The 22958-nt window shown below is 56.6% G+C and overlaps 1 protein-coding gene across 14 annotated transcripts in view; it reads right to left on the bottom strand.

Moving 5' to 3' along the window:
* NFATC1 (nuclear factor of activated T cells 1) overlaps window positions 1-20929 on the bottom strand; it is a 125981-nt gene extending 105052 nt beyond the window's left edge. For 5 of the 14 annotated variants that reach the window (XM_070275909.1, XM_070275913.1, XM_070275911.1 and 2 more), the window contains exons 1-2: window positions 15920-16337; window positions 5335-6433 (exon numbers count right to left, since the gene is read on the bottom strand). In XM_070275909.1, coding sequence (XP_070132010.1) covers window positions 5335-6433; window positions 15920-16007 — 1187 coding nt within the window. In that variant the 5' untranslated portion in view covers window positions 16008-16337. Of the gene's footprint in view, window positions 1-5334; window positions 6434-15919; window positions 16359-20399 lie in introns of those variants that run through there. The other 9 variants (XM_070275908.1, XM_070275910.1, XM_070275916.1 and 6 more) reach the window with 7 other exon arrangements.
* Between the last annotated feature and the right edge of the window lie 2029 nt (window positions 20930-22958).

Genomic DNA, 22958 nt, shown 5'->3' with positions numbered 1-22958 from the left:
TTGGGAAAGCACTGTAAGGTGGATCAGAAAGTTTCCACCCCCACAGCCTCTCCTTCGGCCACGATTCACAAATCTCAGTTGAAACCGTCAGGCTAATCTTAAGCCAAAGCACCTTCTCCAAGTGTCAGCTGTGGACTCTGTAAAACCACGAAGAAACTACACAAGGAGTGAAGATGTTGGGTCTCTGAAAAGCTGTTCCAAGTCAGCCCTCGAAGAACAGGTATGGCACAGCAAATGGGGACATCATTTCAGTGTCCTGGACAACACACAGCCCCCCTACGCCCTGCCCCTTAACCACTCAGTTTACCCACGGAAACTTCTAGAAGGGGTTGTGGCTAAGGTTAGTCTCTGGGCCTCGTAAGGACCTCCCAGAAGTGTGCTCAGCATCCTGGTAGCGGGACATCTATGGTTTCCTCAGGTTCCGAGCATCTCCTGATGGCTACCTACAGCCTCTACATGGGTCTCCTGACAAGAGGGAGACTTGGCAGGCCTCCTGGGCTCAGGGACCCAGCAAGCAGGCAGCTCCAGGGTCAGCCAGTCACAGGCGTGAGCTCCAGCTCTATCCATTACTAAGTGGAGGCCTGAATGAGTGGCCCCAACTCCAAGCCCGGGTCTTGCCAGCATTCAGGGGGCTGTACAGAGACCCAACTGGTCTCACAGCCCCTCCCAGAGGCTGTCTTTTTCTTTTTTTTTTTTTTGAGGAAGGTTAGCTCTGAGCCAACATCCATGCCCATCTGCTTCTACTTTATATGTGGGACGCCTGCCACAGCATGGCTTGATGAGTAGTGCATAGGTCTGCACCTGGAATCCAAATCAGTGAACCCCAGGCTGCCGAAGCAGAGGGCAGGAACTTAACCACTGTGCCACCAGGCCAGCCTCTAACTGTCTGCTTTTTTAAAGCTCACTATCAGCGAGACTCCTTTTGTGATTTTCAGATGATGTGCTCCTTCTGGTCAAAAAAAGAAAAATAACCCAGAGGCGCCAGGCCTGATACCCTAAGTGGGCTGGCCTGGCAGAAACCACCTGAGCACAGACGGGCCGGGGCCAGGGCTCCTTGGCGGAGCAGCAAAGCCCTCGTGCAATGACGCTGCCGGATTTGTTACCAGCCTGCAGGTCTATTTCACCTGATTCCAAATCAGCATAAACTCTAAAATATTCAGATAACTTATAAATCAGGATCACAGCAGTGTCATCAGACTTTTAGAAACTAACACTTAGGCATAGTATAAAAGTTACCGATATTGCTAAAATCATCAATATTGCAGCCAGAAACCTAAAAGAAGTGATGTCGGAAATAAACCGATTTGGACATGTGGCTGCCTCAGGTCATTTGAACCGAGGAGGTTCCAAGTAAAAATCGTTCATTAAGCTTAAGCTTAAGCCCCTTAGAAAAATCTACTTCTTTTTAGGTACTCAAATCAAAAAAGCAAAGTTTCATGTAAAGGAATTTGGCTGGACAAGCGTCCTGTTGACGTTACGAGCATACTCACATTAAAATGCTTCTGCCTCTCCAAAACTAGTTTCTTTTTAAGTCTGCATTCCTCTTGTAACTCTGCCTCTGTAGAGGCAAATTCAGGGATTACGCTGGCTGCATTCAGCTAAAGACTCAAAACCTCAGAAGATAAAACTCTCCATGAGCCTTTTCTAGAAGAAAAAAGGTGTTCCTGCTCAGAGACGAGCCCCAGGCGCCAACAATGCACACACACACCGCCGGAGACAGACCCTCCGGTGCACGAGGTGGAGCGATGGAAGCAGTCAACAACCATGCAAACTGCAGCTCCTCTCAGTTCATAAGGAAACTCCCATCCAGAACTAACAAAATCTAAGTGAGCACCTTCCAGTGCCTCGCCGCCCCTGGCCTCTGCACACACAGCGCGTCTCCACCCCTACCCGACTCCGATGAACAGCCTCAGCAGCGCGATCCAGCTGGTCCATAGACGCTGTTTGTGTTACCATCAGCAGCAGCATCGGAGAAAGAATGAGGTGGGAGGAGAAACCCTTTCCTTTCTGAGGAGGCTCACGGCCTGACTTGGACTCTGGGACAGAGCGTTTAAAGTTCTGACTTTTTATGGGGGTTCTAGCAAGTCAGCTGTAATTTCTGTGCATCTCCTAAGGTTTAAGAACAGAAGCATCAGTCCATTAAACTTGAAAATAGGTCTAAACTCTAAAAACAAAGAGATTCTGTCAAATACTGTTGCTAGTTTCACAAACATAATTTCTTCAATTGCAGCAAGAATTTAGCATCATCTTTTGAGCCCTGCGGGCCTATCAGAAGGCTCCACAAGGGGGGGTGTGCCGTGAATGCCGTCCAGACAAAAAGACCCCAGAAGGGAAATGACCCACACACCCAGATTCCTTAGGAAAGGCTAGCACAGCACACTTGTCATGAAAAGTCCCTTTCGCTAGGAGGACGAGACTAAAACTGCCGAGGGCCTGCACCCCAGGAAGGGGAAGATAGGTGTGTTGTGATAAATTCTCTACCTCAAACTTCGGAGATCATTAAAAACTCGGCATTTCCGACATGCCGCTGAGGCCCGCTGACTCGCCTGCACTCTCTCCGCCGAGCTGAGGTGTCCAGGGAAGGAAGTCTGGTGGCCCTCCCCGCGGGGACAACCTGACCTCTCATTTCTACCGTGGCCTCCAACTGCCCCCGAGCACCAGCTGACGGGATCACATGGAAACATATTGCAAGGACCAGGAAACATATTTTGATGTGGAACCAAAACAGCGGGAAAAGGTGAACTTCAGCCCCTCTGAGGGTAGTCTGGTGGCCTTCACGTGTTCTGTTTGTTTGCGTTAACTCACAGGAATGTCAGGAGCATCACCCACACGGGGGCTCAGTGGCCAAGAGATAAGGAGAGCAGTCACGCGGCCACATAATTATCGCTGAAACTCCCGAGCAAAGACAAAGGCAGCAACTGTGCTTTCCCATCACCGAACCAAACGCAGGCCTGGTCCCTGCAGACGGAGACTGGCCAGGAACCCCGAGTTCCCGAGGACTCTCTATCACTGAGCAGGCCATGAAGGAAGAGGCAACGGGCCATTGTTAGAGGCACCTGACCATTGCCACAGGGATGCCAAGACAGGTGGTCCTCCCAAATTCGTGGGATGGAGTCCTAACCCCAGGATTTCAGGATGTGGCCGTGTTTGGAGTCGAGGTCTTTACAGGGGCCATCAAGTCAAAGCAAGGTCACTGGGTGGCCTTGATCCAATGACTGGCGACCTCGTAAGCGGGGGGGGGGAGTGCATGGGGGCGGAATTTGGACACAGAGACAGGCAGAGAAGGAGGATGCTGTGAAGAGACACAAGGAGAAGCTGGCCGTCTACACAGCAAGGGCAGGGGCCTAGAGGAACTACCCTTGGCACCTTGATCCCCGACATCCAGCCCAGAATTGAGGGACATAAACTCCTGTCGTTTAAGCTGCCCGGTCTGTGCTGTCTGTCACAGCAGCCCTGGCAAACCTAGGGTTTACCTAAATTTTTACAACTTCTTTAAAAACCCTCATACTACTGCTCTCTTCACACTCATAGTCAGATTACACATTGATGACATCACCGTCCTAGATGTCATGACTGTCAGTTCACTGAAGTCCCATTACGAGTGACTGTGACCTTCACGGCCCATGAAAACACAGAAGGTCATAAACTGTAATTCATGAGTCTGTGTGCTTGAGATGGTTGGCTTGGAAATATTCTTCATTTAAATAAAATTTAAATAAAAATTGTAAAGATAGTATAGCAGGCATAAACAGTTCTTAAATTTTTTAAATGTCCCCAAATGGATTTTTAAATTCCCATGTTTAGGAATTGAATCCAGGTTCTGCGATACATTTTTCTGATGATGTTTTGAATACACCAGTTTTTTAAACTTCAAAGCATGGAAAGTAGAGTTGGGGGTAGAAATGTGGATGCAGCCTAATGCAAGTCAAGGACAAATGGTGGTCATTCTCGCTTTCTCTCTAAGTCTGAAGTGACCCCCATCCCAAACACCACGCCCGTAGAAACGTGGGACGCACGACCCGATTGCTTTAAAAATTGTCAACTCTCATCTTGTTTCTTCGCCACAAACTTTCAGAAAGGTTGAGCTGGGTTCATTCAGAGCCCAGAACTAAACCATCCACACGCGGCCCTGACTAACCACATGAGCTTCAGTTGTGGGGAAAGAGGCTCCGAGAGAGCAGAGCAGAGTCTACACCCAACGACCCAACTGCCTCTCTGTCCTTGCCTCGGGGCATCACATCGCTGGAAACCAGGTCCTACTCCCCGATCTCGCTTCAGAATGCCCTCGACAGAAAAGGGAACAGGAAAAACCAAACACGAGCCTCGAATACCCGAAACCACACGCAGAAACTACAAGCAGGAGCGTGTGTGCAGGGCGCCCAGGCCTCCTCCTGGGGAGGCGTGCAGCCGGCGTCAGACGGGGATAGGCACAGGCGGACGTTCACGCCTGATAAAAATCCTGGAGCAGAAAGCACTCTGCCAGGGGTCATTAGTGGCCCACCTGTTGGGAAAGCTGTTTAGTTAAAAATAAAAACACCGGGCTGAGTAAGTGGACCCAACGGAGCGCCAGCAGCCCTGCTCACCGTGAAAAAGAAAAATCAACAACCCAAGACGTGGAGCTTGGAACGGGCTCGACTCTCTGTCACCAGACTGCCAGGGAGCGGGCGCTGGTCCCCTGGGAGGAGCAGCGTGTTGTTCTCCAAACCCCCGGCAGGGCTGCTTCGGGGAGCGGCGTTCGCGGCTCTGGGGAATTGCCGAGCAGAGGCCCCATCTGCACCCTCGTGGTGACAGCAATTAGGCGGGACAGAGGAAGTGGTGAGCAGAGGAGGAGAGGCAGAGACGGGAGGGATCGCTCGGCTTTACAAAAGAACAGAACAAAAACTGAGCGCCCCGGTCTGTAACCCTCATTACTGGCTGACTTGTGGGCCCCCAGAATCCAGACGCAGAAGCCCAAACCCCAGCACCTCAGACTGTGACTTAATTTGGAGAAGGGGCCTTTCATTAAAGAGGGAATTAGTGAAGATGAGGTCTCAGGGTGGTCCTCATCCAAGATGAGCGTGTCCTTATAAAATGGGAAATTTGGACAGACACACGCAGGGAGAACACCACGTGACAGTGAAGGCAGAGACGGGGTGGCACTCTACAGCCAAGGACACCAAGGATTTGCAGCAACCCCTCGAAGCTGGAGAGGGCGGGCACATTCTCCCTTAGAGCCTCTGAGGGAGCCAGCCCCTCCAGCACCTCATCTTGACCCTCGGCCTCCAGGCCATGAGAACTCAATTCTGCTGCCGGAGCCTGGCTAGCGGACTCTGCACGCCCCTGTCACCCACTCACCTGGTGTAGGACGTCGGGGACCGGGGCCTGGCCCACTGGTACGGGTGCTGTGGCACCGACAGGTACTGGTCGCAGAAGGCGCCCTTCCGGATGTGCTGGAAGGAGGAGAACTCTTCGGGCAGGAAGTCAGACGTGGGCGGCGTGGTCCCCAGGTCCTCGCCAGCCGGCTCCACCTTGAGCGCCACCGAGGGAGAGTGGTCCAGGGCAGTCTTGCGGGTCTTGACGGGAACGCCGTCGCCCAGGTCGAGGCTGCTGTCAGTGCTCAGCGCGTTGATGGCAGCCACGATGGCTGAGCTGGTGTACTGCGTGCTGTTGCCCAGCCACGTGTCATCTGTGACGCTGACCCTCGGCGAGCTGTGTGGGGACGGCGTGGGCGAGTGGTGGGGGGAGCAGGAGAGCTGCCGGCCGTTGAGGCCGTACTTCCTCTTGTTGCAGGGCGACGAGGGCCTGGACGTACGGGCCCCCAGCCAGCTCTCCTCGGTGACACTCGCACGGGGCGAGGTGGAGGGTGAATGTCGAGGGGAGCTGAGCAGGCTACAGGCCCCCAGGCCTCGGGGGTAGCCCTCCTCGGGGTCTGTGGTCTTGGGGGACACGCAAGGAGACTGCCAGGGGGACGTCTGTGGGGACGCATATGGGTACGAGTAGTTGGACTCATAGGACGAGGCCTCGGAGTTGCAGCTGCGGGACGACAGGCTGCTGGCCGGGCTCAGGCACGAGGGGTCTCGGTAGGCCTCTAGGTTGGGCAGATTCAAGGTGGCCGTGGAAGGAGACCGTTTGGAGTTGGGGACGACGTCTTCCACCTCCACGTCGTGGAAAAACTGGTTGTTATTGTGGTGAAGCCCAAGGTACGAGGTGATCTCGATGCGAGGGCTCTCCAGGGCAGGCGCTCCGTTGGGCCGGACATTGCTGGAAGAGAGAAAGTAGCCCGAGGGCCCACTGTCCACAGCCCCTCCGTACCCCGAGGGGTGACTTGCTGACGCCACAGCTGAGATGCCCGGGGCCACCGTCTGCAGGTCATGGCATGGGGCTGGCAGCGAGGGGTGCGCCGTGGAGAGGGGCAGACCAGAACCGATACTGGAGGACGCATAACTATAGTGCTCTAGAAGGGAAAAAAGAGAGAAGATGGCATGAGGAGCAGGTCATCAAAATACAAACACGAGCTTAGTGAACCCAGGATCTGGGACCATTGTCTCTGGACAGCTCCAGGGAGCGGGCCTCTGAAACGACGCTCAGCTCATGCCACTCCGACAGCTCAGAGCAAGAGCCCTGTCCTGGCCACCAAAGTCCCTGTGACCCCTCCCAGCCCTTCCCTTCCCTTCCCTCCACGCCAGCACAGCAGCCCTACTGAGCCTCTCACTCAGGCATGCACCTCCCTAGGGCTTCCCCGCTGGCTCCCCAATGCCCCAAACGTCCTGCCCTCGGAGAGCCACGCCGCTGGGCCAGTGCTTTCTTCTACTCTATTCAAAAATGGCCTCCCCCAGCCACCCTTTCAAAATCCCAATCTCCCAACCCAACACTATGTCACACTTCCCCACTTCATTTTTCTCTCCTTAACTCTTACCACCTTGTCCATCATCACTTTCACCAGTAGAGACTAAGTTCCATGAGGACAGGAACCTTTGCCTGCCTTAGTCTACTTTGGTTCACTGATGTCTTCAGAGCCTAGGACTGTGCCTGACACATAGAAGGTGCTCACTTTGTTTAATAGATGCATGGATGTATGGATGGATGGATGGATGGATGTTGAGTGGGTGGATGTGTGGGTGGATGGATGAATGGATAGATGGATGGATGGATGGATAGATAAATGGATGGTGGGTGGATGAATGGATGGGTGGGTGAGTGTGTGGATGGATGGATGGGTGAGTTGGTGAGTGGGTGAATGGATGGATAGATGAGTGGGTGGATGTGTGGGTGGACGGATGAGTGTATGGATGGATAGATGGGTGAGTGGGCGGATAGGTGAGTGGATGAGTGAGTGTGTAGATGGATGGGTGGATGGATGAGTGAGTAGGCAGACGGGTGGGATGGGTTTTAGATACAGGGACCTAGACATTTAAAGAGACTTCAATAGGCTAATCACTGTTGAGGTGCCCTAATCACCAGTTACAAAGAACACACTTCAAAGATCGGATGAAAACACACATTCTGGAGTCTCTCTCATGTAAATTTTGACAGTGGCTCATGACCTAGGAATCTCTCTAAAAAAAAACAAAACAGAAGAAAAACCCAAGCAAATGATGTTGATGCCAAGCTAGATTTAAGAATCATTATATGTTCATTATAACCTCAATAAAATATTTTTAAAAAATCATTACTAGTGTTATTAGTAATTTTTAACAGGAAAGCTACACTTCTGGATTTCTGATTTGAAATGGCTTTTTATAACATCTTGGTACCTCATTACTGTATGCCTAGAGGTGAGTATTCCAAGGTCTCTAAATAATGGAAGCACTCACACAGAAATTCGACACCCCTCTCCTGGGTGAAGCACACTGGCTTGCAGATACTTATTCAGTGACAGTGCTGCCCTTCTGCTGTGCTGTGGTGCAGAAACCCAAATGGATGAACCCCAGAAAATTGAGAGCCTCAATGCCCTGGTTCAAACCCCACCCCGATTACTAAGAAATCGGTCTAGCACTCTAACTGGGTGAGAATCACCTCCATTATGAGTTTCCAGAGCAGCCATCTGACGACCCTCTCTGGTAGCCCCGTCTCTCACAGTCCTTACCATCAATAAGTTCTTGCTCTTATCTCTCCAAATCCTCCTGATATTAAATGCTGTGCACTATTCCCAAAATGGCCCTTCTCTGTGCAGGTGGGCGCAGGCCCCTCACAGGTAGCCTGGGGAGAGCACACTGGCCCCCACCCTCCTCAGCCCGGGGAGTCGGGCTGCCTTTCAAAGAGAGCATCAGTGTTCCAGATGCTCAAAATCGGTGCAGATTCCAAAAAGCCCTCGGGGGAGACAGAGCCATGACAAGCAAGAGAAACCAAAACTGCAGCTGAGGGGCTCAGGAGCTCCGAGCGGCAGGAAGGGATCCAGCTCAGGGTGGGGTGTACCAGGGCCAGATCAAGCTAACGCAGGTCCACGGACACAATCGTCCCTGGAAACCTCTGGTCCTCACCATCTCCAGGTCTCCTCTGCCCAGCAGGTTCCCACACACCCCAGAGAGCTAGAGGGACACAGGGCACACAACGTGAAGAAAGGACCAGGCCTCCACTTCCTCAGGGAAGTGAGGTGAGGAGCAGCACCCACCAGGCCTCCCGCCACCTGCCCAACTTGCGCCAGTCCTGGGACAGCACAGCCATGCTTACTGATGCTCACTGTGTCTGTCTCCCACCAACAGCCTCACATGCTCACTCACACTCTTAACACAAAAACCATCACCAAATGCCAAAAATTAGGTTACGATCTTTGTAAAAATCAAACCAGAAGTTAATGACGGTGGAAAGGCACTTCCAAGAGGAAAAGGCCAACGTTCCTCAGGAGAAGGAGGCACATAGGGGCTGCAGGTTGCTGAGGCCACCAGGAGAACTCTGCCCTATGCACTGCAACGACCTCTCAGGACAAGTATGGACATCACCACCTTCAGCTCTGGGTGTGCACACGCCAGGCCCAGGCCACGACACAGCGCTACAGAAAGCGGCTGCACACGACGCTGGCCAGAGGAACCCGGGCAGTGAGGGGCAGGAAAACCCGGGGGTGGAGACTCTCGGAGAAGGAAGGCCAGGGGCCTGAGGGACACAACGGGACTGAGCGTCACTTTAAATAGGAGACTTGCCTCCTCTGTGAGGGTCTGCCGGAAATTAGGGGGTGCTGGCGGCATGAACGCAGAACCAGTATCCCCTCAGAGATTAAATGTTACTCCGTATTTCTTCCAAAAGACGTCTACAGACACACCTTGGCAAAAACGTGTCTTCTAGCCACATACGCATTCGTAGACTATTATACATGTGTTACATGTACGTACACATGTACATGTAAGTTACACACACACGTCTACATACATCCCCATTCAGAGGTCCTCCCCTCCACGGCTGGCCAACACTTCCCAAACCTTTGTAACCAGAACTGTGGGTTAGAAAAAAGAAAATCTGTGTCCCCGAGCCCCACAGGCGTCCAGTAACTGTGTGACTCCAGGTGAGAAGTGAGATGCCAACCAGCCGAACCAAAAGCGGGGTGGGAGGCATGGCTATGGGAGCCTCAGCTATCGATGCATGAGGATGAGTGAAGGATCAGTAAGTAGAGTATTGATAAAGTGAGTTAAAATCCTATCATACATTTACAGGGCAGGAATTTTAGTAATCAAACTTCAAGAAATAGCTCTGTTGTGTTTGACATACTCCAAAATTAAGTATGTAGAAGTCAAAGGGATGTCTGCTCCCTCCATCCCTGACATTTGGTTTCACTGCTGACCGGGATGGCTGCCTCCTGGTCTCCAGACCCTGCTGACCCGTCTGAAATGTTCCTTTCTTCAGGCAGTTTCTGCGACAACCATTGACATCGGCCCCACAGCCGTTTCCACTGTCTCGGCTCCTCCCCAATGAGTCTGGGTCTTCAGATGCCCCCTCTGGCTCCCCACCTGTCCCTGTCTGCTGCCCAACACGCCTGGGGGCCACCCCTGCCAGAGCCACGGTCACACTGCATGGCTGATCCCCCACAGCGAACTCGGCCGGCCTTTTTCTAGTCCGGACAAGCGCTTTCCTGGGCTTACTGAGAAAGAAGCGAGGTGCCACTTCTTCTGTGGTCTCTGCTCCCCTCTGGCCGGCTTTCAGGGTGGAGCCCCAGAAGAGCCGGGCCACAGGCAAGGGGGGCCTGGCTTCTCAGCCGGTGTCTCCAGGCAGCAGCTGCAAGCGAGCGGGGCCTGCGCAGGTCAAACTCTGTTCCCTGAGGATCGGCGCCTTCTTGACATTCTGTCCTCAAAGTGTCGGGGTCCCAATGGCAGGGACAACGCTCCAGACCCTCCAGAAAGAAGAGGCCCCTCCAGGCCCCTCCCAGCCTTGGGGCGGGGGGGTGTCCTCATGCAGTCACAGCCACACTTACTGCAGCCGCTGCTTGCCGGAGCTCTCCTACCCGTGTGAAGCCTACAGAAGGTCCAGCAGCCAACCAAGAATGAATTTTCATTTTAAAGAAAGTGATCAATCTAGAAGACAACGCACCAGGCCTGCAGCGCATGGGAAACGCTGAGCACCATCATAAACACAAAATGGGTGTCACGGAGCCCACGCTCACTGCACTGCCTAATCCTTCCGGCGTAAGGACGGGGAGGACGAAGATGAAGAGGGGGAGGACCAGGAGTCTGAGATGCCACTGGAGGTGGGCCCTCCAGGCCGCCTGGCTCCCAGCACCCCCTCAGGCCTCAGGACTGAGGCGGCTCAATGGACAGATCCTATACCTCCCGCCCCAGTTAAAAGAATACTGTCGGGGCCGGCCCCGTGGCCCAGCGGTTAAGTTTGTGCACTCCGCTTCGGCGGCCCAGGGTTTCTCCAGTTCGGATCCTGGGCACAGACATGGCACCGCTCATCATGCCACACTGAAGCGGCGTCCCACATGCCACAACTAGAAGGACCCACAACTAAAAACACACAACTATGTACCGGGGGCTTTGGGGAGAAAAAGGAAAAATAAAATCTTAAAGAGAACACTGTCTATAATTTACTTTAAGAGATATAGGTGATCCCATGGTTGAACTGCCAACCATTCTTGGGAGGAAGGTAATTCCAACAATTAAAAAAAATCCTGGCTATCGGCAGGGCAAGTCTTGGGGCCTCCCCACCCCTGCCCAGGGGACTCAGCGCCGGTTTCCTGGTCCCCAGAGCCTGAGGCCCCCGCTGCACAGGGCGCTGGGAGGGGAATCCAGGGAAGCGCCCTCCCCACTGGGCCCCGCAGAGGAGACTGGGGTCCCTGACTTCCAGAACATTCTAAGAGGGGCCTTGATTTAAACCAAAGTCCGTCAATAATCACGATCCAATCAGAAAATAAAAAACATAAAGCCTTTATTAAAAAACAAAAAAGGACACACCTAACCATGAATTTACCTTAATTAAACAAATTACAAAATGAAACTTCATTATGAACGCTCAACCAGAGATCTGACAACAAAGCTCTCCGTTTCAGAACAAAACACACACGGGGAGAGGTCCCAGCTTGCCCCACAGCCCTGGGCCCCGCTCTCTCGCCTGTCGGGGCCTCTCTCCCCTCCCCTCCAATTTTATTACCCACCTAAATCATACGCAAATCTGAATTATTTAACTATTCAAAGGGATTACATTTACATGAAATGAAAATATTTCCAGTAACTTTCTTAAAAATCCTGAGACGGTCAGGCTGATTCGCGCCATGGCAGGAGGCACTAAAGAGCTGACACCCATTCGAGTCACTTTCTGCTGTGCCTTGGGAACCTGGCTGCTTGCCAAGGAGAACCCACGAAATTACAGTGCAGGTGAGTGCAAAAGCAACAGCACGAGTTTAAGCAAATATCATGGAGAGCTTATTCAAAATGGCTTAATATAATAAAAAGTAATAACAGTGTGGCTCATCCTCTGGAGACATGAACTGCCCTCCCGTTACTCTTCTGATTCTCCGGTCTCCGTCCCCCCTCCCAGTCAGAGCACTGTGCCAGGCACTCCGGGGCACACAGACAGACACCAGCGTGGGCAGCAGGCGGGTACCCGGCAGCCAGCAGAGGAGGTATGCAGCTCCCAGGCTGGTCCAGCGCCCATTGCGAAGTCAGTCCTCAGCAAACTCAACAAGCCAGAGCTGTCAGACATATTTCGTCTCATTCTGAGAAATGGTCTTTTTCAGAGCCATACAACTTTATTATTTCTGAACAACCACAAAAAAGTTTACCCACGTCCTTTCTATTAAGGCCAACAGCATATTGGGACCACTGAGACCACTCCCTGCTGATGCCAGCAGTCCCAGGGGGCAGACCTCACACTGCTCACCACCGGTCCTCCCCTCTTTCACAAACTCTGAGATGGCCCGTCACGACTCTCATTCTTCATTTTAGGAACATCCCCTTCAGCAGTGGCTGGGGTTGAACCGCAGGACGTGAAGCTAGAAATAGAACAGGAACAAGCCTGACAGCCAGGTCTCAGCCTCGCGACGCTGCCCAGAGTCTCCACAGGGCCGGGGGGCAGCTACCCACACGGCGAGATGGTAATTTTGCAGATGGTGGAAACAAAACACAACAAACCCCAAAAACGCTCAGTGGCCAGCCCTCGCTGTTGGGCGCTGCTCCCCGAGCTCTCTGGGAGGCACTCCCAAGGGCGGCAGGGACAGGCAGGCCCCGAGGATGACAGACAGAGACAGCTTCAGCGGGCCAGTCGGTTCGACAACGTGCCAGGGAGAAGGATTTAGAGGCAAACAGAAGGCCTGTGACAGCGGCACACACATTGCCGAACCTTCTGTAAATAACACACCCAGCCTTTCGGAGGCCCTCACTCCAGCCGCCCCCAGCACATGGTTCCTCGCAGAGGGACGAGCTAGCCCCAGGTCAGACACATCTGGTCATCTCCATCTTCAGCTCTCGTTCTCTGTTCTTAGGGAACTAAAAACACCCAAGTCGTTGGCTACTTGCCATGGCCTTCCTTGACAACATGCTATAGTATTAAAATATCCGCTCATACAAATACCCATCCTTGACGGAACCACCTCTGGAACCGTGGGCCAGACACACTGAGGATGGTGGGGCTGCTCGTGGCGAAAATATGGATGCATGTCCTAAAATGTCGAAGGTCACAGATGACATGGCGTGCCCGTGTCTAGCACTCCCCTGAGCTCCCTGCTCAGGAGGCGGCGTTTACAGAGCAGAACAGGCCCAGCCCGCCACACACAGGGGCCTCCCAGGGTCTCTTCACCAAAACCATTGCCATCGCTGAGAAGGGACTTGAGAATAAAAATTCCTCCCAATCTTCATTTTGGCAAAAGATGTCCCCTTTCGCACGTGAACTCTGAAATGCCACCAGTGATGCACGTGACAGTGAGTAGGCAGACCTGCCTGCATCGAGGCAGCAAGGTGGCCAAACTGCTGGGGAGGCTCGGGCCCGAGACCCAGAGGCCTGGCCAATTTCCTGTGGAGTTGCCAGGGCGACAGTCCTGGCAGCAGCCATGGGGCTGGCCGAAATTACTGAGAAAACAGGAGCCCCGGGCTGGCGGGAAGCAGGGCCACGCCCGCCTCCCAGCTGACAGCAAAGCAGCTACTTCCTGAGACCAGAAAGGAACAGGAGGCCTTCTCCCCGCTGCCCTCCTCTCCAGAGAAGGAAGCCCACCGCCCAGCCTTCTCCCCAGGGGCACTGGAGCCGGGTGGAGACAGGAAGATGAGGAGGCCCCGGGAGTGCAAACAACACTCTTGCGCAGCCCATGGCAACTTATTTTTTAAATTCTCTCTTCTTTTTCCCAACAAACGGTGACTGGACTGTCTATTTCACCTGTTGAGCACTCTGGAAATAAAGAACTCCACACCTGGCTGCTCCCTCGAAGTGCTGGATAAGGAGCCCTGCGGGTGCCACACACCCAACGAGAGCACAAGGTGGCAAGCGACCGCACGGGCACAGGGCTAATGCATCCACTGACCCCCAGGATGTCGGGGGACGCTGCTCTCAACTGAGAAGGAATCTTGACAGATGAGCGACCACTGCCGCCAGTGGTCAGGGCTGGCCGTGTCCTTTTGAGAAAGTGCCCACTTCTGTGTTCAGTATAATCTACAAAGCTCTGTGCTGCCTTTGCCTAACAATCGATCTCAGTATTAGTCATTCATTCATTTATTTATATCTAGGCTTATTCCAGAAACAATGTGAAGCCGTTTCTATCACCCATTAAGAGCTGGAGAACTTAACGTAACAATTTCATATAACAATATAATAATTAATAATCAAAAACTACAATGTCATGTAATAAGAACAAGAAAAAAGGACTATATGCATAATCACCAAAACTTGGAAGCAACCAAAATGTCCTTCTGTAGGTGAGTGGATAAATAAACTGTGTCCAACCAGACAACGGAATATTACTCAGCACCAAAAAGAAACGAGCTGTCAAGCCGGCATTCCACAGTGGCCGCATCCCTGAGGACACAGGATGTGTCCCAAAACCCAAGATGGCCCAGAAGTCCTTGCCTGAGATGATCTTTCACACCATAAAGAGGTCAGGCGTGCAGCCCACACTCCCACCCCATGCCTCTTGTGAAGGATATATGCTAAACGGACTGAAAAGGGGTGGAACCCTGAGGAGAGGTCTTCAGTCCCACAGGCAGCCAGACCCAAAGCAAGCAAGCCAAGAAGGGCTCAGGGGCCGGTCTCTCCACTTCCAGTCCCAAATCTCTTAGGAACTGCCCCCGTCCCCCACCCTCACAGGCCTTGGCTCCAATGAGCCCAGAGGCCTGGAGCCCACGGCCGCAGAAGACGGACAAGGAGGACATTCGGAGAGGGCAGGTAAGGAAGATGAGGCAGCCCAGGGCTGGATGGAACATTTATTTTTTAAAAATGAACAGGAGGTTACAGTTTTTCAAAGAGGGGCGGTGAACGATATGGAAACTATTATACAATCATTGCAGAGACGCGCCTGTCCTGCCAAGTGTGCTGTGAGCTGCTCCCTCGCTGCACGGCCACGTGGGCAGGGACAGAGATATCCTGAAGACAGCCACAGAAAGGAGGCCGGAGGGGGACGGAAGAGACAGGTGGCGCAGGGCCAGGCTGCCGGAGGCGGCTCCTGGGTGTCCTCCACTGGGCACAGACTGAGTCTCCCAGCACAAGCCGGTTGTGATCACTCGATAGGTGGCATTCTTATTCGAGAGCATCCACTCTGGGGGCGGGAGGGTTCCCTCATGTGTTATTTGTTTAACTGGAACCTTTATTTTTTCAGAGAAGAGAAAATGAAAGAAAGGAAAAGCTCCCCACCACGGTGGCTGGGCGCAGAGCTACTAGCTAGTTCATTTAAACGCCTGTCCTGGGAGGGGCTCCAGGCCCCGTGCCCCCTGGCAATGGCCGCTGGCCACCTGTCCTGGGCGGCAGAGTCCAAGTCCGGGGCCTTGAACACGCGTGTCACGGCCTGAGCGGCACACTGGCCGCCCTGGAGGAGGCGCCCCTCCAGCGAGATTGCTCCGAAGACCCAACCCAAGTGTGAGCCACAGGCAGGAGACCCGTTGCTCTCTGACGCCAGAAGTCCAGGCTGCGGCACCGTTCAGCACACCCGACCGCCGACCCCCGAGCCGGCCTCACAGGGGGCCTCCCCACACACCCCCAACTCGCCAACACTTGACCTGTTTCCCGACGCCTTCGTGGCCCCGGGCGCAGGACGCTGGGGCGGGGGGGGGGGGGGGGGGGGGATGTGGGCGCTGCCTCTGACCTGGGCGGCGCGGGGGAGGGGTGCAGGGGGGAGAGCCAGGATGAGGAGCGGGGAGGGGCGGCGCGGGCCCCAGGTGCGCCCCCCAGGCTGGCTCCTCCCGACTCCGATCCTGCAGCCCCGGGGCTCTGCAGCCCCGCTCCTGAGCCCACCGGCCCTGCACCCCCGGGGTTCTGCAGCCCCGACCACTGCACCCCCGGTCCTGCACCCGGGCCCCCTCCCCGGCCCGCGAAGACCCACCTGGGGCGGCCACGGCGCCCTCGTCGCTCTGGTTAAACTCGAAGAGGAAATCAAAGTCAAACTCCGGGTCCGCCTCCAGCCCTGTCATGTCGGGACCCGCGGGGGCCGGGCCGGGTCGGGGTCAGGTTCCGGGGTCGGGAGTCGGAGTCGGAGTCCGCGATCAGGGGTCGGGGTCCGGGGTGGGGAGTCGGGGTCTGGGCCAAGTTGGAGTCAGAAGTGGGATCGGGGTCCGGGGTCGGAGGTCGGGGTCTGGGGTCCGAAGTTGGGATCCAGGGTCTGGGTCCGGGGTCAGTGATCGGGGTCTGGGCCTGGGTCCGGGGACGGGGGCCTGGGGCCGGGTCCGGGTCCGGGTCCGGGGTCCAGGTCGGGCCCCGGCCGCGGGCACCTGTGGTCGCCGCCCGGCTGCTGCGCCCGCGCCGCGCGCCCTCGGTAACGTGACTCCGGCCCGCGCCCCTCCCCCGCCCCTCCCGCCCCTCCCCCGCCGTTTCCGGGTTGACATAAACAAGCCGCTCCGGCCGCCGGTTCCGAGTTTTAAATAAACTCCCCGCGAGCCCGGGCGCACGCCGCTCACGCGTGTCCCCGCCTCCACCCGCGAGCGAGACCCCGGGTGTCCCGGGTCCGAGCGCTGCGCGCGGGACCCCCGCCTGCAGCCGCGCTCGCCGACTCCGGGGCGGGCGTGCATGGGGACCGCGCGCAGAGATCAGTACCGATTCCCGAAGAGATGGCGCACGCTGTATGCGAGCCAAGTGACTTTGTCTAAAAGTTTTTTTAAAGCGTTCAAGCCGACGGGCCTCCTCCCAGGAGTCAGAGCTCAGCCCGACTCGGACGCTGACCGAGTCGACAACGTGCACGTCCTGCAGGAGGCCCCGAGCCTGAGCCCGGAGGAGGCGTCCACCGAGAGCCGGGCTTCCTGCTGCGGAAGAGCAGCGACACAGGGGAGGCCTCTTTCCGCCCCCAAAGCTAAAGACGTCCCCGAAAGTGGCAGGAACGCGGCGGTTTTCCATGGGGTGGGAGCGCGCCCCCAGCGCACCGTGAAGCCGCGGCTGCTCCAGACCGGCCGGCGGGGGCACGGCCCTTGCTGCCTCCGGCGTCTTACAGGCCGGGCCTAAGCGGCAGCCCTCGCTTTTTTGTGACAACGTTCACTTAGTCCCCCAACTTACTAAAACACACGTGCACACTCCTGTGCGTCCACGAGTAACCGAAGCTGCTCAGGTTGAGCGCGCGCATGAGGAGCGCGGGGTCTCCACCCACGGCCCGCGCGCCGAGCAGCATGCACAGCAAACTGTAAAATCGAGGCCCTGTGAGCGCGTTTCCTTCCCTTTACCCCCGCTCCCAGCTGTGTTCTAACTTTCCCCAGGCCTTGGCACCATGTAAGCCAGCATCTGCACTGGCAGGAGAATGGTGGCAGAGGGACCTTAGCAGAGCTGAGAATCAGGCCTGGGGCGGGGTCCAGGCGGAAAGGAGGGCGGGCGTGCAAATGTCTGCCGCTCATCCCTGCCGCCCTCCTCTCGGCCCTGCAGGCCCCGGCCCGGCCCGCGGTTCTGCTTTCTCCGGAAGCAGAGAACCTGCGGAGACACTCCCCGCAAGCTCCGCTGCCAGGACCCTTTTCAGATGGCTTTCTCCAATGATAAACTATAGTTCGCTCTGGCCTGATTCCGTTTCTAATAATAGTTCTCACTTTGAGACGTATTTTGGAGGGTTGTATTGTTTTACTTTGCCTTTTTTGCTGACCTTCAGGCAAATGGAAGTTCTGTTTTCTGTTGAGAAGGCGCAACATTTCATTTCTCTCTTTTCGGTTTTTTCTTTTTAACTTCAGCCACCTTCTCATCCCCAGCAAAAATTTACACACAAATAATAGTGCTTATCATCTGTTTAGACTAAAACTTTTTGCTCAGCTGTTCCGGAGAAAGTGGGCACACACTTCCAGGAGCACATGTGCCCCAGGCTCCTGGGCCCTGTGGGGATAGGGGATTCAGGCTGCTTCATCCTAAAGCTGAGCTGGTCCCCATCTGGGTTCAGATCCCCAACCAAGGTAACCAGATGGGGTGGCGGTTTGTTAACTGCTCCTCTTACCACCCCCCCCACCCCACCCCCAGTGCCTTTCCTCTTGTAAATGGTTTGGAGCTTTCTGCCAAGTCAGCAGATGCTCCTGTCTTGATGGAAATGTTTAGCTTGGCGCTTCCTCTCAGAGGCTGTGGTGCTCAGGGGCGCAGAGCTCCAGCGCTGGGTGTGACAGAGCAGGGCACCAGCGCCAGGCCATTTCTAATCGGGATTAGGAAACAACACACAGTTAAGTGGCGAGAGAACAGGGCGAGCTTTGTTCTCTTCTGGAGAGCCCGGGGCATTCTGTGTGGAGCAACCTCTGAATGGGTAGGTGGGTGGCTACCTACAAGGTCTGCATTTCTCCGCATTCTCCTCGTGGAAAAACAAGCACAGGGCCTTCAGAAACAACAGTGCTTAATGAGCTACCACCCAGATGCTCACTGAACTGGAGGGAAGAGCTGGGTTACCATTCTGATTCTCAATTCTCGGATGGACACTAATGTCTTCCTCCCGCCTGGGGGACGAGGACAGCTTATCCCCCTGCCCTCGGCAAGGCTAGCGCCGACCCGCAGGGAGCTACTCTGCCTCTGCACCCGGCTGTCTGTGGGAAGGACCCGATCTTACTTTCTGGTTAGCCCAATTCTGTGGTCCTCACAAAACGTATCAACACTCTTTTAGTTGAAGGGCACCATACCACCTGGTGCCCCGCCTCTTAGCAGAGGCACTTTCAAAAGCATTTTCTTAAGGAGGAAACAGGAAAAATCACCCTCTACACACACGTGTTTTTTTCTCTTGTAAGAGAAAAAAGATTCTTTATTGCAGGATGGACCACCGACTGTTCAAATAAAGAAACCTAAACTTTGAAAGACCTGCATTTTTTTAAAGCAGTGATAAAAAATATATGGGGAAAACTTTGAAATAACTGTCCCAAAGATTTAAAATCAAAACCTCAGCAAAAAAATTTTTAAACTTTTCTAATAGCAAAATCTTATTCGGTAAACATTACCTGATTTTTAGATTTAAACATTTTCTAAATTGAGGTGAAATGTAAGAAAGATAAAATACATCTTCCTTCCTTGATACGAAATACATAGAAAATAACAAAAGACATCTCGACACTGAAAACCTGCTCTGGTCCCGAGCGTGGTCTTCAGCCCCTCTTTGTTAAAGGTAAGGAAGTTCGCCAGGCGGGCAGTGTTTGGAAACTGCGCTCTAAGGCCACTGGGCCTCATAGTCATCAGAAAGGAGCCGGAAATGGTAGCATTCAGTTTCCAGCCTCCTCAGAAGGATGTCCGCCCTGATAAAATGTAAGAGGACTCTTTGGCAGGTTTGCCAGCTTTCCTAAAGTCATTTAACTAAAATGCTTCAGCGCCGATAAGCCATTTGGAAAGGTGTCTCCCAGTTTCCACGAAGCATTTGATAGGAATCCCTCCCAAAGGTGCTGGCCACCCCTTCTCGAGGGTGTTCTGGGACTCCGGCAAGAGCATCCCGGGTAGGAGCTGGGCTGCTTTGGTCATGGCGGTGGTTCTTCTAAGGGCAGGGGGTGACGAGGGCTTGGCACTGAGACTGCACTGCTGGAGGGTAGGAGCCCACCGTCAGCGGCGGGCCGCCATCCCCAGGCTTCAGGGCTGACTCTTATGCCATCTTTGTGGCTATCAACAAGCAGCTTTAAACTTGGTCCCTTTTCAAACTGCCCTGAAGTATTGTCTGCAGTTGGAACTCTTACGTCTGCAAGACTGCAAAATGCCTTGAATTAGGGGCTGCGTTGGGACCGCACATTCGGTCACACTTAGTCCTGCGGGTCGAGCCACCAGCGTGACGGCGCCACGCGGAGCGGTCCCAGCGGGCTCAGCAATCTGGAGGCGGTTTGCGGAGCCCAGCGCTTGGGAGCATCCACCACGCACTGAACTTGCGGAGGGGCACAGAACCCCCACTCCTCGCTGTCTTCCAAGCCACAGGGTGGCCTTGCCCCGCTGGGGAAGAAACCAGGCCACCCTTCCTTCCCAAAGAAACCTCACTTCATCCCAAAGTGTCCTGTGTAGTTCTGACCGCCCTAACCTCGGCCCGGCCCGGAACCGCCTGCATTTGAACCGAGTTCCTACAGCCGGGATCCACTGAGAGGCTGCACCAGCGAAGGCCAAGTGCGTGCACTCAGCACTGGAGAAGAGGAGACACCTATTGGCAAGAAGGCGCGCTCGAAATCAGGGCTGCTCTGGGGAAACACCAGGGGGACACGACTTCTCAATCTGTGCCGCGCGCCTGCCGCGCGCCGGGGACGCCGCGTCCCTCCGGGCGCTGAGACCCCGGCCCAGCCTGCTCGCCCCTCCCCGACCGGGACCCCGCGGGGCGCGCGGGCGGGACGGGCGCGGGGCTGGGGGGCGCCAGGGCTGGGGGGGCATGGGGGCCGCAGTGGGGGGCGGCGGCCGCGCCGGCTTACCTTCCTCCGCCGACTTCATGGTGCCGCCGGCGGGCGGCGCGGGCCTCAAAGTTTCTCCGCTCCCGCAGACTGCAGCCGGAGGGCCGAGTGGAAACTTGGAAGGGCCTGGAAAACTGGTACTTGGCATCCACGCGGCGGCGGCGGGGAGCAGGAGGAGGAGCGGGAGCAGCGGGAGGAGCGGGTGCCCTGCGCCGCCGCCCGGGGTCGGGTCTCCGCGGGAAGGTGGACCTCTCCCCCGGCGAACGCGCGCCGGCCTGGGCTCAGCGCCGCGCACCCCGGAGAAATGTCATTGAGGGGCGTGTGCGTGCGTGGCGGGGCCGGGCTGCGGCCCTGGGACCTGAGCGGGTGGCGGAGTGGCAGGGTGGCGGGGGCTCGGAGGTGTGGCCCGCGCCCCGGTCCCCGCTCCCGGCCGCCCGGTCCGGCGCGGTGACTGTGCCGGCGAGTGCGGAGTCTCTAAGTCTCGCTCTGACGCAGGGCCGCGCTCTGCCTCCTGCCTTTTTAAAGCTGGAAAACACCTCCCCCGCCTCCCCGCCCCCCGGCCGCTCCCGCGCCCTCCCCGCCGTGACATCACGCCCCCCCCCCCCGCCCGCCCGAGCCGGAGCGGGGCCGAGCGCCCGCCCCGCCCCGCGCCCAGCCGCCGCTCGCCCGGCCCGCGGGGCGCACGGGGAGGGACGGGGCGCACCGGGAGGGACAGGGGCACACGGGGGGAGGGACGGGGCGCACCGGGGAGGGACGGGCCGCCAGCGGGGGCCGGCGGGGTTGCACCGGGGCGAATCCACCAGCCTGGACGCCTAGGTCCACGCGGGCGTCTGAGAGAGGATCCCTCTGCTTGATGAGGGGGCGGAGGGAGCCGGAGACGAGGGGGTGCGAGAGAGCCCTGCGTGCTGAAGTCATTATGTAAAATCGCAGGCTTCCCCCGCGGTGGAAATTTGGAAAAGCGCTTCCACTGGCAGGCCCGGGAAAGGAAATTCCCGTCCCGCTAAATTACTAACAGATTGCATGGCAGTCCCGGGACGTGGAGTTATTGTCATTTTTACTCTGTAAATACGCGAGCGGCCCAGACTGCCTGTTGCACGAGGCCGCGGGCGGAGGTCGAAGAGAACGGCGGGCGCAGCCCTCCCCGGCCCCCAGCCGCCGGCCCCTGCAGCCCCGGGAGGGCCGGGGGCGTTTTGTAGGCGAGACTTCGGGGTTTGGAAGCGACTTGAGGGGCTGGTCTGAGAGCTGAGAGCGGGTGCTCGGGACGGCCTCCCCAGCGCCGGCCGTTTCACTTCACACTTTGCTCTTTCCAACCCTCCTGCCGCTCCTCCGCGCAGCCCCGCTGCCAAGACGGGACCGTAGTTTCGTGTTGGCCTTGGGTGGACGGGCTTGGAGTGTGAGGGCGGTTAAAATGTCTGGCGTATAAAAATCGTAAATCTATTGCACGACACCCTTATGTGGTTTAAAATAAACCCAAAAGCAAAAGGCGTGTCTGCCCCGGGGACCCAGGAGGCCTGCAGGACGCCGGTGGATGCCCCAAACGACTCTGCGCGGGGCCCCAGGGAAACGGGGAGGGGGTGGGGGTTGGTGCCACACTGCCCCGTCCGGTGGGTTCGCTGGCTGCTCGGTGGATGTGGAATAACAGGAAGGTGCCAGCGGGAGCGATGCCCACGTCACCACCGTGGGTCATTCCTGCCGAGCGCACTCGGCACAGCCGACATCCCTGCTCCCCCTCGCAGGTCTCCCGCCGCGCGGGTGTGGGGAGGGGGTCGCCGCGCCTCTGCGCGTCTGGGTGGGCGTCACAGCCCTTTCCAGGGATCGCTACCTGTAGATCTGCTCCCTCGCCGAGAGCCGGGACTGGCACGTGCCTCGGTGACCCCAGCGCAGGGAGAAGGGGGCCCGGGGGTGGACGCTGGGGGTGGGGGAGACCCCACGAGGACACTGAGGCGCGGTGGGGGGGAGGGGGCGGCGGGGGCGGGGGCCAGGCAGCGCTGGGGGCCGCCAGGGGGCGCCAGGGCCGCGCCGCCCGCCCCTCCCGCGCCCCTCCCTTTAAACGGATCTCTGCGGGCAGCGGGGTGTCCCCAGACCTGGGGCCAGGATTTTGCTCGGAGAGTCTCCGCTCCCCCGTCCCAGCCCCTCTTCTTCGCCCCCAGGAGCCGTTGTGGGGGAGCGAAGGGAGGTCTGCAAGTTCAGTTAAACTCAAGGCCGACCCCTACCCCTCGCGGCCGCCCCTCCGGCGCCGCCACGCGCGCCCGGCCGGTCCTCCCGGACCCGGAGCCCGCGGGACCCACGGGGGCGGGGCGGGGCGCCTCTCGGCTGGGGAGGGGCCGCAGTTGGGGGCTGTTGGCCGCTGCTCCTCCTCCTCCATCTCCTCCTCCTCCTTCTCCTCCATTTCCCCCTCCTCCTGCTTTAATAAATAATTTTCACTCCATCCAGAAAAGCTCTTTTCCTGTCTGCTCTCAATGCTCTCCTTATTCCCCCGCCCGGGTGACGGAATCCCCGTCTGTTTCCCTCTGTTTAATGCCGTTGCCGGGACCACGGTGGCCGCGCGCCAGGGCGCAGGGAGTTCCGGAGGCGGCGGCG

This window comes from Equus caballus, chromosome 8 (assembly GCF_041296265.1).
Source record: "Equus caballus isolate H_3958 breed thoroughbred chromosome 8, TB-T2T, whole genome shotgun sequence".
NCBI lineage: Eukaryota > Metazoa > Chordata > Mammalia > Perissodactyla > Equidae > Equus > Equus caballus.
This window is presented reverse-complemented; position numbering and strand designations above follow the sequence as displayed.